The 15,444-nt window shown below is 45.5% G+C and overlaps 2 protein-coding genes across 2 annotated transcripts in view; one reads left to right on the top strand and one right to left on the bottom strand.

Moving 5' to 3' along the window:
- Positions 1 to 2,091, bottom strand: part of DLEC1 (DLEC1 cilia and flagella associated protein) — a 46,725-nt gene extending 44,634 nt beyond the window's left edge. The window contains exons 1-2 of the mRNA XM_080973973.1: positions 1,946 to 2,091; positions 490 to 630 (exon numbers count right to left, since the gene is read on the bottom strand). Of these exons, the coding sequence (XP_080830099.1) occupies positions 490 to 630; positions 1,946 to 2,008 (204 nt within the window). The 5' untranslated portion in view covers positions 2,009 to 2,091. The remainder of the gene's footprint in view (positions 1 to 489; positions 631 to 1,945) is intronic.
- A 3,141-nt stretch (positions 2,092 to 5,232) lies between these two features.
- The window catches only part of PLCD1 (phospholipase C delta 1), a 65,312-nt gene continuing 55,100 nt past the window's right edge, over positions 5,233 to 15,444 (top strand). The window contains exon 1 of the mRNA XM_080974074.1: positions 5,233 to 5,585. Coding sequence (XP_080830200.1) covers positions 5,552 to 5,585 — 34 coding nt within the window. The 5' untranslated portion in view covers positions 5,233 to 5,551. The remainder of the gene's footprint in view (positions 5,586 to 15,444) is intronic.

Raw genomic sequence — 15,444 nt, 5'->3', positions numbered from 1 at the left:
TGAGGCTTTTGTTTATCACTTTTATATCCAGCCTTTCTTCTAAGGAGTTCCAGTCAGAGTACATGATTCCTCTCCATTTTATCTTCACAAGATAAGGTAGGTCGGGTGTGATGAAAGTAATAAATAATATTGGTCTCTCTCTCTCTCTCTATATATATATATATTTCTTCGAGATACAGTGGTACCTCGGGTTACAGACACTTCAGGTTACATACTCCGCTAACCCAGAAATAATGCTTCAGGTTAATAACTTTGCTTCAGGATGAGAACAGAAATCATGCTCCGGCGGCACGGCAGCAGCAGGAGGCCCCATTAGCTAAAGTGGTGCTTCAGGTTAAGTACAGTTTCAGGTTAAGTACGGACCTCTGGAACGAATTAAGTACTTAATCCGAGGTACCACTGTACTTCCATTTTGAACAGGCACAAAACAACCCATTTTTCTGATTCAAATCATAGCACTGAGTCTACAGGACTGAATGGAGAGATTACCTTTTGCAACTCTTTCACAAACTGCTCATGGTGGGAATTGTCTCCTCCACGGGATTTGATCATATTTTCCACTGTGTTTGCTGCTATGAACTCTGAAGTATACATCTGCTTAAAGACACTTGCCAGCAGATGGGAAATGTCCTACAGAGAAAGAAAATGAAGATTTTTAAAAAAAGCTTTGGAGACTGGATGTGATTTTGAGAATATTTCAGAAGGGTCCCAGAGTGTGGAGGACTAGGCATTTAAATAAAATGTCGTAAAAGTGGGGAAATAATTACTAAAGACTTTATCTCATCACCATAACTGCAGCTGCCTCAGAAGAGGTTAACCCTAAGGCCAAACAATACCACAGTCTGCAATGATGACCCATCACCTTGATAGGCGGGATGAATAGCAAACTTCCATAAAAAGTTGAGATTCAGCTAAAAACAACTGTTTAGGGTCAACGTGGAATTAAAAAAATTGCTGGACAGAATGAAAAAGTTTATTTAGGTATTTGTATAAACCACTTCATTTAAAAAAACAAATAAAAACAAAGCAGTGTACATTTAAAAACAAAACAAAACCATGCAATACATAAAACAACATAAAGCTTCATATCAAAATCTGCTGCAAACCAAAGCAGCTCCCAAAGTACTCTGCTAACATTTTTTACTCTGGAAAGCAGGTGGCAGTAATGATTTTCAGATTGAATACATTTTGGTTTACACAAGTCTTTTCACATGCAAATACACCAGAATAAAAAAGCACACGGGATAACCCTTCCCCACCTTCAAAATTAAATCTCGGCTGCGTTACGGAAGGAAAGGCACTCTGCACATCCTCAGAGAAGCTCTAGTCTGTGTGTATGCGCGCGTGTCCAGGCGCAACCTTTTAAACACACGCCAATGCAGCCGAGTTAACATGCATATAAGGGACATTTTCCACTCCACCCTCAAAATCAAATTTTGGATATGCTGTGGGTGAGAGCGAGAAAGAAAGGCACTCTGCACGCGCTCAGAGAAGGAGTCAGAATTGCATGCGAAGCTCCCTTCAGAAACTAAACATCAGCGGCGCGCTGGTTGAAAGCGAGAAAGAAAGGCGCTCTGCACATGCTCAGAGAAGCCTCTGCAAACCTGCCCCCCATGCAAGCGCGTGGCAGTCGAAACTTCCTGCTCTCAAAAAACCAAACTCCTCAGATATAATAATAATAATAATAATAATAATTTTTATTTATACCCCGCCCTCCCCAGCCAAGGCCGGGCTCAGATATGAGAATGAAGGGCTCTCTGCACATGCCCAGAGAAGCTCTAGCCTATGACGCGCGAGTTTTGTGGAAGGGACTCAGGGCGGCGAGTCATAGGCTCGGAAGGGACCCCTGAGGGTCATCCAGCCGAGCCCCCCCTGCAATGCCGGAAACTTCTGACCCAACGAGGGGTCTCGAACCCACGACTCCGGGAGGCTTCGCTTCCCTCACCTGAGTCAGCTCCGAGGCCGGCCTGTGCCTGCCCATGGAGGGCTCGGGGCTCTGGCGAGCCATGGCGCCTCCGCCGCTCCCTCCCGGCTCGCCGGGCGAAGCGCCTCCCCGTTGCTAAGGGCCCGCTTCTCTCAGCCCTTAGCAACGGCGGCTTCCGGCCTCACTTCCGCTCTTCCTCCTCCTCCGCCCCCTCCCACCCAGAGAGGGGCGTGGCCGAGCAGGCTCCCTAACGTTCTCTCCCGGAGCCCCGTTTGTTCCTCTGCAGCGGGAATGCCTCTGAGCATGCGCAGAGTGCCTTTCGTCTCCCCGCTGCACCGCCCTCCGCGGTTTTATCTTAAACGGTTCAGCCCAGCGCTTTGAAATGAGTACTCAGCCCGGATCTGATCTAGGGGGCTTCCTCCCCTAGGTGAATGTGCACGGGGCTGTGCGCTTCTTCTTTTTTTCATTTTTAGGCTGAGGAGCAGAGGGTGGGTGGCGAGAAGGGAAAGAATTAGCCGCCCCTATGAGCCTTTCAGTGCACACAAGGAGGATATATAGTCCAAGAATTGGAAGGGAACCCTGAGGGTCGTCTAGTCCAACCCTTGCAACACAAGAATATCAACACACCTTTTGTAATCCTCATAGAACTCTAGCCCAATGGTTGCCATTAATTGCACTCTGAATTGATTTTAGAATGAATTGATTTTAGAATGTATTTCAATTAAATGATTATGATTTTATGTAAACTGTGTTATTTTTACTGTTGTTAGCCGCTCTGAGCCCGGTTTCAGCTGGGGAGGGCGGGATATAAATAATAATAATAATATTAATAATTATTATTATTGTTAACACTCAGTCCCACATTCAGTTCGAAACCATACCAGACCTTGCTTAGCTTTGCAAATGTGGTAGCAGTTATATGTATCGGTATATGTGTGTGTGTGTGTGTGTGTGAAATTTCATAAAATATATATACCACTTGATTGTAGGAAAAAACCCTCAGAGATCATGCCCTTTGTTTATTTTGATTTAATTTTAAATGCAAGTGCAAGGTCCTCAATCCAAAACAAATCCGGTACTCTGAGCTGTTAAAAGCCAGTTCCATCACTGAAATCATCCACAGAAGCTTCTTTGGTTGTACCCTAAGTTGGCATAGCTGATGTGACGGTCAACACAAAACTGAACTTTCAATGTCAGCCGCCCGGTCTTGTGGCATGCTCTCCCGATGGAAATCCAGTAGGCGTTTTTGTATTAATTTTTAAGTGTTTTTTTAAAAAACAAAAACAAAAGAATAGCAACAAATGTTTGCTGGAAACCTTTCTGTGCCACCAGGCTTATGCAGACAATTAAAGAAAAGAAAAATCTGTTATGGTTGGCAGTGATCTGTAGCTTGTATTGTATGCACACATTGTACATTGCTTTGATATGTTTTAGGAAACAGCGGCATGCATTTTTTAAAAAATAAACAGTGCAATTGCAACATGGGCTGCCACTGCAATTCAGGGGTCGGCAAACTTTTTCAGCACTGTCCCTCAGATCTTGCGGGGGGCCAGACAATATTTTTTTTTGGGGGGGGAATGAACGAATTCCTATGCCCCGCAAATAACCCAGAGATGTATTTTAAATAAAAGGGCACATTCTACTCATGTAAAAACATGCTGATTCCCAGACCCGTGGGCCGGATTGAGAAGGCGATTGGGCCGGATCCGGCCCTGGGGCCTTAGTTTGCCTACCCATGCAATAAAGCATTGCTCATCACTCAGCAGTTGTGCAGCTGGAAATTCATGCCTCCACCTCCTCAGTTCCCTGTTCTTGCACATAGTGTTGCAGAGAATAAGATACTTGGGACCTTAGCATCCGATTCCCTTGTTTGAGTCTGCTAGGACTTTACACTTTCCAGCCAGTTATTTGGTTGTGGGCTTAATATAACAACAACAACCTTGCAATTTTACTTTTGAAAAGCAATCAGTCCTGATTAATGCACAGACGCACCCACTAAACTGCTTTTAAATCATCCATTCCATTGGTCCAATAAAACCCAAGGGAGCACATTGTTTCATCATCTCAAAGGAATGTCACTGTTCAGGATTCTGGGGGGAATTCCTCCCCAGAAGATGTTCCCTGCTGGGTGAACTTCCACACACCCTTCAAGAACAAGATTGTCAACATTTCTCTAATTGCAAAGAAAACTCTTAAATGTTGCAATTTTTCACTGGCTTTCTCTGCACAAAGAGGAAAGCAAGGAGGGCGATGGAACCCGGGGAGGGAGCTAACATAATGGCTTCGATTGATGGGTTGCGACATTATCCTATTCTGCCAACCTTTGGAATGTGGCCTGCCTTTTCAAATTCCCACCCTCTCTTCCATTGCAAATCTCCAAAATTACAAAGCTGACATCCAGAATTATTTTTGTGTCCTGTTTAGGCACCCTCAAACCTTTGAAGTTTCAAGTCTCTAATCTGAGTGTGTTTCATGTCTATTTCTGAAGCTCTGGGGTTTTTTTTTTCTGGCAAGGCTCCTACATTTTTCTCAGCTGCATGGCATAAATCTGCTTGCTGGTCAGTTTTTCTTTTTACCAGCTTGAAGATACAATGAGTGAGAGATGTTGTACCTCTTTGTGCTGCTTCCTTTAATGCAGTAATAAGAGCTAAGACAGCACTGATTTCAAGTCTGGTCTGGTACGGCTCAGCTGGAAATAGCACCCCGTGTCAAACTATCTGAAGAGCAATTATAATCAACAAATTACGCAAGTAGGACTACAAGAAGTTTTGTAAGGAGAAATATATGAAACGTTACAAAGTAGATAAAGAATAAAGATATCAGTTATGAGATTTAAATGTAATAGGGAAAGTAAGAAATTAGATTAGATTGGAAAATTTCCAGACAGGATTGATGGAAGTCAAAAAATTGTATAAGATGTAAAAGTACGTTTCATTACTGTTGAAAATGGTATGTTAAAAAACTAATAAAAATTTACATACATAAAAAAAGGAAATAGCACCCCGTGTCTTTCATAGGGAAGGGCGATCGACTATAAAACATCTTGGAACTTGCTTGCCTGTCTAGAAAAGCAAGCGAGATAGCAATTCTGTTTCTGTTTTTAGAGATTTCCACGCATGCATATAGTTTGGGACTCCCCCCCCCCCCTCAGTTTGGGAACATTGCCCTTTGACCCTCTTCTCTGCTGTGTCGCTCCTTTTTGTCCCTCCCCGCCCCATGGCCTTTAAATATCCCTGTCAATGCCAAAAGGCCCAACTAGCAGAGACTTTCATTCCAGCTGCCAAATGACAGGGTGGTGATGAGCAATTGGGCGGAGGCCCGGCTTGCTTTCCCCTGCACAGCTGCCAGCAGAGACGTCAGTATCAGAGGAGGGCCTTCTTTGCCTGAAAAAGAGAGACACGCTGCTGTGGCCTGGACTCCTCCTTCGGAGAACCCTTCTCTGCGCTCCGAGGACCTATGGTGCTGCAAAAAGAGCGAGTCACTGGACAGAAGAGACGAGGAGCCAAGGCTGTGCCTGGATTGCAGAATTATTTGCAGGAACCGGTCCGCTCGGCTCGCTTCCAACATCTGGGCAACCACATCTGCCGCAGCTGCAGAAGTGCCTTTTCCGGTGGGCTTTCCTAGAGAATGGAGCACAACGGCAGCCCCTTGGCCTCTAATGGTAAGTCGAGGCTTGCAGTGATTTATGGCAGGCGTGTGTACGGTTGAACGCTGCTGAGAAATGCTCCCTTGCCTCTGGCTTCAGGGTGTGCAAAGTTCCCATGCGCAGCCACGCTGAATTTTTGAGTCGACCATTGCTAGTGCGGCATGCTCCAGATGTTTTGGACAGTCCTCAACCAGCATGGCCGTTGTATTCCAAAACACTTTTGAGGGCACCAGGTTGGCAAAGGCAGATCTGGGCGATGTGTTGCCCAGGCATCGCGCCACTTATTGATCAGTGTTTTTGCTGCGGGAAGAAAAATAGTTCATCCCAGCGGAATATTTTATTTGTTCCCGTTTGTGGCTCCGCTTTGGAGAAACGTTTATTTAAGGATAGTAAAAGAGACCGCTCCAGCTGAAACTCTTTTAAACCAACAACTTTTTAATTGCTTTTTTGTCAAAGAAAAAGTAATTCTTTGTTACGGTATTGAAATACCATCTGATATTTCGTGAAGCTAGATTGCAATTTGGTACACTGGCTCTCTGCCGTTCTTTTAGTCCACAACTCTGTATAACCTCTTTCACAGGAGAAGTGTTTTTATTCTTTGTGTACTCAACAGTATCTTGGCGTGTAATGCATGGAGACCTAAAATTAGCACCAATACAGGGTCATTGTATCTGTTTCATCGAAACCTGGGAGCTGTTTGGGATTTGGACCATTGCAACTTTGCAAATGTTGGTTAATTGCTATACCTTTTTTTTTTAAAGCAACTAATTGGAGAGTACAATTTCTGGGATAACACAATCAAAGCATTATTTACAAAGCCAAATCTGAAAATGCATTTTATGGATTGTAGGCAAATCTGTATTTGTTTGGAATGTGTAAGAACAGCTCAATCTGTAGACCACGAGACTCTTAATCTCACGGTTGTGAGTTCGAGTGTCACATTAGGCAAAGGATTCCTGCATTGCAGGGGGTTGGACTAGATGACCCTTGCGGTCCCTTCGCACGCTACAATTCTGTGTTTCTATATGAAGTTGCCTTTTGCGGTCCTGCCTCCCTAGACGCCGGCGGATGAATGTGGGACCTTTTGCATGCAGAGCAGATGTTCTGGCACTAAGCTACAGCCCTTCCCAAGACGTTCTCAGTGCTGAAGTGATTTTCAAAGTTTTGACTGGCAATGGCACCAGTTGACAGCCAGTATTGGTCATACTCAGAGCAGGCTAAGCCCAAGGAGTAGAAAAGGCTTCTTTTTAAGATTTGTTAATCACCATACTTGCTCTTGTTTTTCACTTAAGGTAAATTACTTTTGTTGTTACACCGCACGCTATTATGTCATCAGCGTGCATGGTATTTTACAAAATACAAGAAAACAGGTTTCTTCCTTGAGGGCTAGGCAGTCTGAAATTCAGTAGAAGGAGGCGGGTAAAACATCTCCACTCAAGGCCAGTTCTTTGCAATTTTGTGCCAAAGCTCCAGAGTCATCCGTCCTCCACACAAAAACAATTGATGTAAAACGAGTTAAGCCCAATGAAGACTAAATTAAAACTCTGCTATCTGGGAGCTCTGCGACTGGCTGCCTGCCTCAATGCCATATTGACCAGAGGTACAGTCTAAAATTAGAATGGGGACACTAAATATTTGTGTAGCATTCCACCCCAGTACTCTACGGCCTTTGCAAACACCAGCTTAAGCGATCCTTAAAACATTTCTGTAAGGTAGGCTTGTATAAGGTAGGCAGCCCTGTTTAGGGAAGTTTTTAATGTTTGATGTTTTATTGCTTTATTATTATTATTAATATTCTGTTGGGAGCTGCTCAGAGTGACTGGGGAAACCCAGCCAGATGGGCTGGGTATTATTATTATTATTAATAATAATAATAATAGACTCCATTTTGCAACTGTGTTGTCTGAGGTTGGCAAAGTGGGGTTTCTCTGAAACCACCTGTGGAGTTTATGGGTGGTAGGATTTGCACTGGGAACTTCTCCTGCCTCATATTCTTATTGTCATTCTACTAGCTCTCATAATGGTCCAGTAGTACTTGGAAGTAAGTCCCATTTAGTTCCATGGGACTTACTCCCAGGGAAGCATACATACGATTGCAGCCTTAGTCTAATTATTCCTGCTTGCTGAATATATGAGGATGTAGTTATAAGTACAGTGGTACCTCAGGTTAAGTACTTAATTCGTTCCAGAGATCCATTCTTAACCTGAAACTGTTCTTAACCTGAAGCACCACTTTAGCTAATGGGGCCTCCCGCTGCTGCCGCGCTGCTGGAGCACGATTTCTGTTCTCATCCTGAAGCAAAGTTCTTAACCTGAAGCACCCTACAGCGGAGGCTGTAACCTGAAGCGTATGTAACCCGAAGCGTATGTAACCCGAGGTACCACTGTATGTAAAGAATTTGTACTGAAGGATTGAAAAGAAGTGATAGAGTATACACGCACCACCAAGCACATTATCAGATTCTTGCGACACACGAATGGAGGAGTGTGAGGTTGTTTCATTCTTCAATAGTTGCAAAAATGGAATTTGCTGTGTGCGGGTTTTGCCCCTCTGAGTGAAATGATCCCCCCCCCCCAAGTTCCATACTGTGTAATAGCCGAAAAAGGACAGAAGACCCCCCACACGAAAGGGGCAGGAGGTTAAGTAAATAGATAAAGAGATATCTTTCATTGGGACAACCCATGCAGTCTTCCAGATTCTACAGAACTGTATGTCAAGCAACATCACTATTAGAGACCTGTGAAGCTTGCAGGCCTCTCTTTCCCACACCAACACAGGCTGGTCCAATAAAAACTATCGTTATATATACGTATGGTTTTTCAGCAGCGTAGAGATACGATCTTACAGCCGGAACCACCGAAGATGAAACTGTACCCAAAATGAAGGTGTGTCTCCCCACCAACTTCCTTTCAATGTTTCCACTTCCTCCAGAGAGAGAGAAAAATAAGCTTGTTGCTTCTTCAAGAGTCCAGAAGGATGTCATAAGCAAATAAAAACAAACACACACCCTTTAAAACCATCTAGAATAGACAATACAGACCTTGATGGAGCAATCAATGGTTTGATTCAGTAAAAGTCATCTTCCTGTGTTCCTAATTATGTACGCTTAAATGAATAAGTGCATAGTTTGTAATTAAATAATTGATTTTTTAGATTTTTTATTAAGGATCACTTGGTTGTTGTTTTTAAATGACTTCCTCAGTGAACTAGACTTCCCCCAGCTGCAGCAACGGTGACGCTCCCACTGATATGGAAAGAACATAGAAGGATGTACACACACAAAAAGTACAACACCCCCAATAGTGTGGAAACTCTGTTGCAATTCTGCTTTTAGCTGGGAGCATTAGAAGAATATAATTAGTAGGAGTCACTAATACTACCCTTTGTGTACACACATTTTAGAGTTGTTCTGAGGTGTCCCATCCCTGCTCAAATTAAGGTTACCATATTTTTTTCAATGAATCCGGGGACACTTTGAATAAATAAATGAATGAATGAATGAATGAATGAATGTATGTTCGGGACGTTGGTGCTGCAGCGATGGTGGTGGCAGAGAGGCAGCCGCCATCTTGACCTCAACCGCCACGTTTCCCCTTCCTCCGAGGTTTCTATCTCCTTTCTCCATGAGCCTGGGCAGCCCCTGAGTTGCTGGTTCTTCGATGGTGGTGGTGGTGGGGAAGCCCATCGGAGCAGCCCCAATCCCATTCCTACTTTCGTGCAAGCAAGAGGGGGGCAGGGATCTCTCAGGCAGCGCAGTGGTTCCCATCAGAGCAGCCCCAATCCCATTCCTACTTGCATGCAAGCAGGAGAGGGTGGGGATTCCTCAGCTGGAAAAGGAGGCTTCCTGTTGCCTAACTGAGAGATCCCTGCCCCCTCCTGCTTGCACACAAGCTCTGATAGGCAGCTTGAAGCCTCCCTTCACAGCTGAGAGATTCTTGCCCTGCTCCTGCTTGCATGCAAGTAGGAGTTGGGAGGCTGCTCCGATAGGCAGCATGAAGCCTCTCTTCACAGCTTTGCTGCTGGTGTCAGGGAAGGTGGAGGCAGCCTGGAAGCTTCACCACCATCATATGGGGACTTCCAAGCAGCTCCTGAAGCCAGCCAGAGCCAACTGCTCCAGGCTGCTGAGACTGCCGCTGCTGCGTTTCCCGGGGACATTAGATGAAATCCCGGGACATTCCAGGGATGGAATTTGTCCGGGGACCTAATCACAAATCCGGGGACTGTCCCTGGGAAACGGGGACGTCTGGGAACTTAGCTCAAATAGGATTTGCAGGTGTTGAAACAATGCCAAAAACCTGCACAACCTTTTTATCGAAAAGCAGTAGCTAGATTGTACATATTCAGAAGGACGTTTGACCTCATAAACTGCCTTGTTATGGCTGCTAGAAATACACTGGTTTCTGCCTTCGCAGTGAGCTGTTTTATCAGTTTTAGCTGCCTTGGACTTGCTGATTATTTTGTCTTTTACTGCTTGAGCACCATTTGGTGGAAAGGTTGGATGAAAATTTAATCAAACAAACAAGATAGGCAACCATGCCCCTTCATAACCCCTTCAATATTTAGAATAGTAGTCTGCCCATCAGTAGTCTAACCTCCAAACAAATTCAAGGCTACAGTCTATACTCAGTTAGGTAAAGGTAAAGGGACCCCTGACCATTAGGTCCAGTCATGACTGACTCTGGGGTTGCGGCGCTCATCTCGCTTTATTGGCCAAGGGAGCCAGTGTACAGCTTCCGGGTCATATGGCCATCATGAGTAAGCCGCTTCTGGCGAACCAGAGCAGCGCACAGAAACGCCGTTTACCTTCCCGCCGGAGTGGTACCTATTTATCTACTTGCACTTTGATGTGCTTTCAAACTGCTAGGTTGGCAGGAGCAGGGACCGAGCAACAGGAGCTCACCCCGTCATGGGGATTCAAACTGCTGACCTTCTGATTGGCAAGTCCTAGGCTCTGTGGTTTAACCCACAGCGCCACCCGCGTCCCCTTTAGTCAGTTACCCAGGAGTAAATCCCCATCAAAATTAATGGGACTTACTTCTGAGTAGACATACCTGCAATGGCTCTTTGGGAGCCAACCTGCACTTCATATTTTATATGTTATTGAAAACACACAGTTAGGGCTTTGCATTTATTTGGTAAGAAAGGCCCCCCCCCACCACGTGTGTGTGGGGGGAGAATGTGATGGTTGTGTGCCAAATCCGGATCCGGGCTGTGCTGCAAAAAGAGGAGGCGGGGGCAGTTGTTAAAACTTGTCCCCCCCCCAATTTCGCACACAACCCTGACAAAATTCCTGTTTGCCCATCAACAAACTACCAGCCAATTTCACCTTTGAGCGGAGAGCGCAGGATGGGGTGGGTTATTTCTGGCAGGAAAATGGCACGAGGGAAAGGGTTAAATGTCCCTTAAACCCACATCACGGTCCCAATCCAGATCAGGGGTCTCTCCCTCCCTCCCTCCCTGGGCTACTTGGTGTTAAGGATTGCGTCCCCGTCGCTTTTATTATTATCATCATTATTTAAGTGGCACAGCTATTAACACAACACGCAGTTTGGTCCCATTTCTCTTTCCAAAACGCACACTGGACTGAAGTTTAATCTCGATTTGCGGGGACACAGAGGGATTTCCTCCTGAGTCAACAGCTTTAGGATCGGCCTGCAAGCGAGTTTGCAAACACACAAGGGTTCAAAAACCCAAGATGCGCCTCTGCTGCGAGGACACATCGCTCCTGTTTTCCGTGCTGCAGCTTTTGGCGCAATTCGTTTTTCACTGCCACTGAACTTGAATTTCTTTTATGATCTCTGAAGCGGGGATTTTTAGGCCGACATAGTTTGACTCAGCCTCCTCCTGATTTCACAGTCTCTCTCTCTCTCTCCCCCCCCCCCCCTTCTCCGTCTCCAAGAGTTCAGATTCTTTGTTTTCATCGGAAAGTGACGCGTTTCCCCCCTTAGGTCAGGGCGGGGACCTTGGAGGAAGCCGGCCTGCTCTGAGCAGCCTCATATGGAAACACTGACTTAGCTGGGAAGGATGGCCCGGAGGGGCTGGGAAAAGCTTTGAAAATCTTTGAGCCAGAAACTTTCCAGGCATGAGAGGAAGAGAGAGAGGGATACCCGGGAGGAAGTTTAGGGGGAGCAGGAAGGGGGGGGGGGAAATAACTATGAAGAGGAATTGAAGAGTATATGGGCGAATCTGCAACTCTCTCATTTTTCTGTTTCCCATTTTTTCAGCCATTAAATTCAGTTCTCCACAATGCTTTGCACTTTTTTGAACTTGTGAAAATCCATCAACATCAAAGTGCACATTTCTCCTAATGCACACGTCTTCACATATGATTGTGCCCAGCTGACACATTTGTGTAAAGCAGTCTTTTCCCCTAATAACAGTGCATTTCTTCTGGATGTGGTTTTTCAGCAATCTATGAATTTGGAGGCATCGAATTTATCATCATCATTTTTAATTCGTAGACCGTCTTTCTGTCTTACAATACTCAAGGCGGTTTACAAGCTGAAGAAACAAAAAATGTACATCTTATAACAATCTAATGCAATACAAAAATGTGATAATAAAACATAACTTTAAAATAGGCAACCTACATCAAAAAGTAACATTCAACAATCATTAGAATATTACTAAATAGTAATAACATTTATGATCTCTTTGCAAATGTGCTAGCAGTTTTGTCGCCGCACCACTAGGAGGACGTACTTAGAGCCATTGTGCTTATTTCGTGGGAAGCGAGAATGCCTTAATAATGGGGCAGGGCTCAAGTTGTCGCGCAACCAGTGGCGTAGCGTGGATTGTCAGCACCCGGGGCAAGGCAAGTAATTTGCGCCCCCTAACCCGTGGATTTTAGTAGGGGCAGAGAGCTGCGAGTGCCAGCGCGCGCGCCCCCAGATGTTGCGCTCGGTGCGGCCGGCCCCCCCTGCACCCCCCACGCTACGCCACTGCTTGCAACTGCGGTTGTATTTTTGTTTGTTTGTTATTTATTGCAGTTATATCCAATTAATCACAACACGTGTTAGACTCTCCCAATTAAAATCCAGGCAGCATTTAATTCTGGTAACTTATCAATAAGCAATCTGCCTGGGGTTTTAAAAGCCACTCAGGGTTGCTTCCCAAATCAAGAGTACAGTGGTACCTTGGGTTACATACGCTTCAGGTTACATACGCTTCAGGTTACAGACTCCCCATACCCAGTAATAGTACCTTGGGTTAAGAACTTTGCTTCAGGATGAGAACAGAAATCGTGATCTGGCGGCGCAGTGGCAGCAGGAGGCCCCATTAGCTAAAATGGTACTTCAGGTTAAGAACGGACCTCCGGAACGAATTAAGTACTTAACCTGAGGTACCACTGTATTTCTAAACATTGCAAGCAGTGCATTTGAAATAACATAGCCAAGGCGCCGAATTCATTTGGGCAGCGATGCTGAAGCAAGCACAATTCTGCATGTGCGCCAGAAGGAGCTTCGGGTGTGACTAATCACATTTTTGCTTTCGGCCTTCACCAGAGAACTCCAGTAACGCAGCCGTCCTCTGTGATTCACCCCTCAAATTACGCATTGCCTGTCCTCCTTCTCAAGACCTGTTTTCTCATGTGCAACAGCCACACACAATGAAAACTATGCTTCTGATCCCATGATGGCTGTTATTATCCCATTAACACATTGTCTGTCATTATGATGGGCCAGGTTTCAACGTATCCGCTGGATGGCAACGACTCCTGTAGGCCGGTGAAGGGAGAAGCCATGTCCCTCCTGGCGGTGTTAGTAATACAAATCCCATGCTTCTTGTCTGTTGCCCATTCTGGCTGAGGCTGACAGGGCAGTGTGGAAGGGCCAGGGTAGTTTAGAAGCTGAGGATCCCCCACCAAGTGTGGCAACAGGGGAATCATGGGAAACAGAGTCCTCTTCATGCCAACCGTGGGACCAAGGGCAGAATAATAGAATCGTGATCACTGCAGATGGTGACAGCAGTCATGAAATTAAAAGACGTCACTGCAGATGGTGACAGCAGTCACGAAATTAAAAGACGTCACTGCAGATGGTGACAGCAGTCACGAAATTAAAAGACGCCTGCTTCTTGGGAGAAAGGCGATGACAAACCTAGACAGCATCTTAAAAAGCAGAGACATCACCTTGCCAACAAAGGTCCGTATAGTTAAAGCCATGGTTTTCCCAGTAGTGATGTATGGAAGTGAGAGCTGGACCATAAAGAAGGCTGATTGCCGAAGAATTGATGCTTTTGGATTATGGTGCTGGAGGAGACTCTTGAGAGTCCCATGGACTGCAAGAAGATCAGACCTATCCATTCTGAAGGAAATCAGCCCTGAGTGCTCACTGAAGGGACAGATCCTGAAGCTGAGGCTCCAATACTTTGGCCACCTCATGAGAAGAGAAGACTCTCTGGAAAAGACCCTGATGTTGGGAAAGATGGAGGGCACAAGGAGAAGGGGACGACAGAGGACGAGAAGGTTGGATAGTGTTCTCGAAGCTACCAGCATGAGCTTGACCAAACTGTGGGAGGCAGTGGAAGACAGGAGTGCATGGCGTGCTCTGGTCCATGGGGTCACAAAGAGTCGGACACGACTAAATGACTAAACAACAACAACAAATAGAATCATGGAATTGCAGAGTTGGAAGGGACCTCCAGAGTCATCAAGTTCAACCCCCTGCAATGCAGGAATCTCAGCCAAAGCTTCCATGGCAGATGGCCATCCAACCTCTGCTTAAAAACCTCCAGGGAAGGAGAGTCCATAACCTCCTGAAGGAGACTGTTTCACTGTTGAACATGGTGCCCATGCAAAGGTGCCCAGAACCACTATCCTTCCTATTGCAACACCTCAGTGTGACTAAGACGACATTCACACCAAATGTTCAAAATACAGTGGCACCTTGGTTCTCAAACTTAATCCGTTCCGGAAGTCCGTTCCAAAACCAAAGCATTCCAAAACCAAGGCGCGCTTCCCCTAGAAAGTAATGCAAAACGGATTAATGCCGTTTACCTTCCCGCTGGAGCGGTACCTATTTATCTACTTTCACTTGGATGTGCTTTCGAACTGCTAGGTGGGTAGGAGCAGGGACCGAGCAACGGGAGCTCACCCCATCGCGAGGATTCAAACCGCCGACCTTCTGATCAGCAAGTCCTAGGCTCTGTGGTTTAACCCACAGCGCCACCTGCGTCCATCTTGGTTTTTACTTTTTGAAATATGGCAACCCTAGTTTAAGGTAGCTTCCTATGCTCCAACATTCAGATCAAAGCTGAATGTGCTGTTGTTTTCAATTGTGCTTTAACTGGATGTGTCGCAAGCTATTGGGAGTAGGGGTAGGGGTTGAAGGCAAAAGAAATGGATGAGTTGAGGCAACCCTGCCTCAAACTCTCAGCTCGTGTTAAAAGCACATTGGCACAGAGCTAAAGCAAGGACTGCAGCTCTGCCTTGCTGATTCCTAATGCTTCCACAAGGTGGAACATTTAGATTACGAAGCAAGGGCGACGGGTGAAAGAAGCGAATCGCAGAAGGATCATAACTCTAATCTGGTCATGTTGCTTTCTAGGATTATCACTCAAATTACTATCAGCAGGGGCATTCAGCTGGGGGAACACAGGTAGCATAGACTGCTATTTTTCAGGTGGGATTTAGTCTCATTGAAGCAAATTCAGGTTGTGCAGTTGGAGTGCATTTGGTGCAACAAACTTGCTTCCCCAAAAACCCAGACTTTGCAGAGCGACACTCCTGCGAGGAAGGCTTGCAGCATTTGGGACATAGTTTAGAGAAAAGGTGACTTGGGGATAGGGACGATGGAGGTGTATACAACCCTAGAAATCACGGACATTCAGTGAAGCAGAATGTTGGAAGATTCAGGACAGAAAAAAGAAAAT

This window comes from Podarcis pityusensis (genome assembly GCF_964106645.2).
Source record: "Podarcis pityusensis genome assembly, chromosome: 12".
NCBI classification, from domain to species: domain Eukaryota; kingdom Metazoa; phylum Chordata; class Lepidosauria; order Squamata; family Lacertidae; genus Podarcis; species Podarcis pityusensis.
This window is presented reverse-complemented; position numbering and strand designations above follow the sequence as displayed.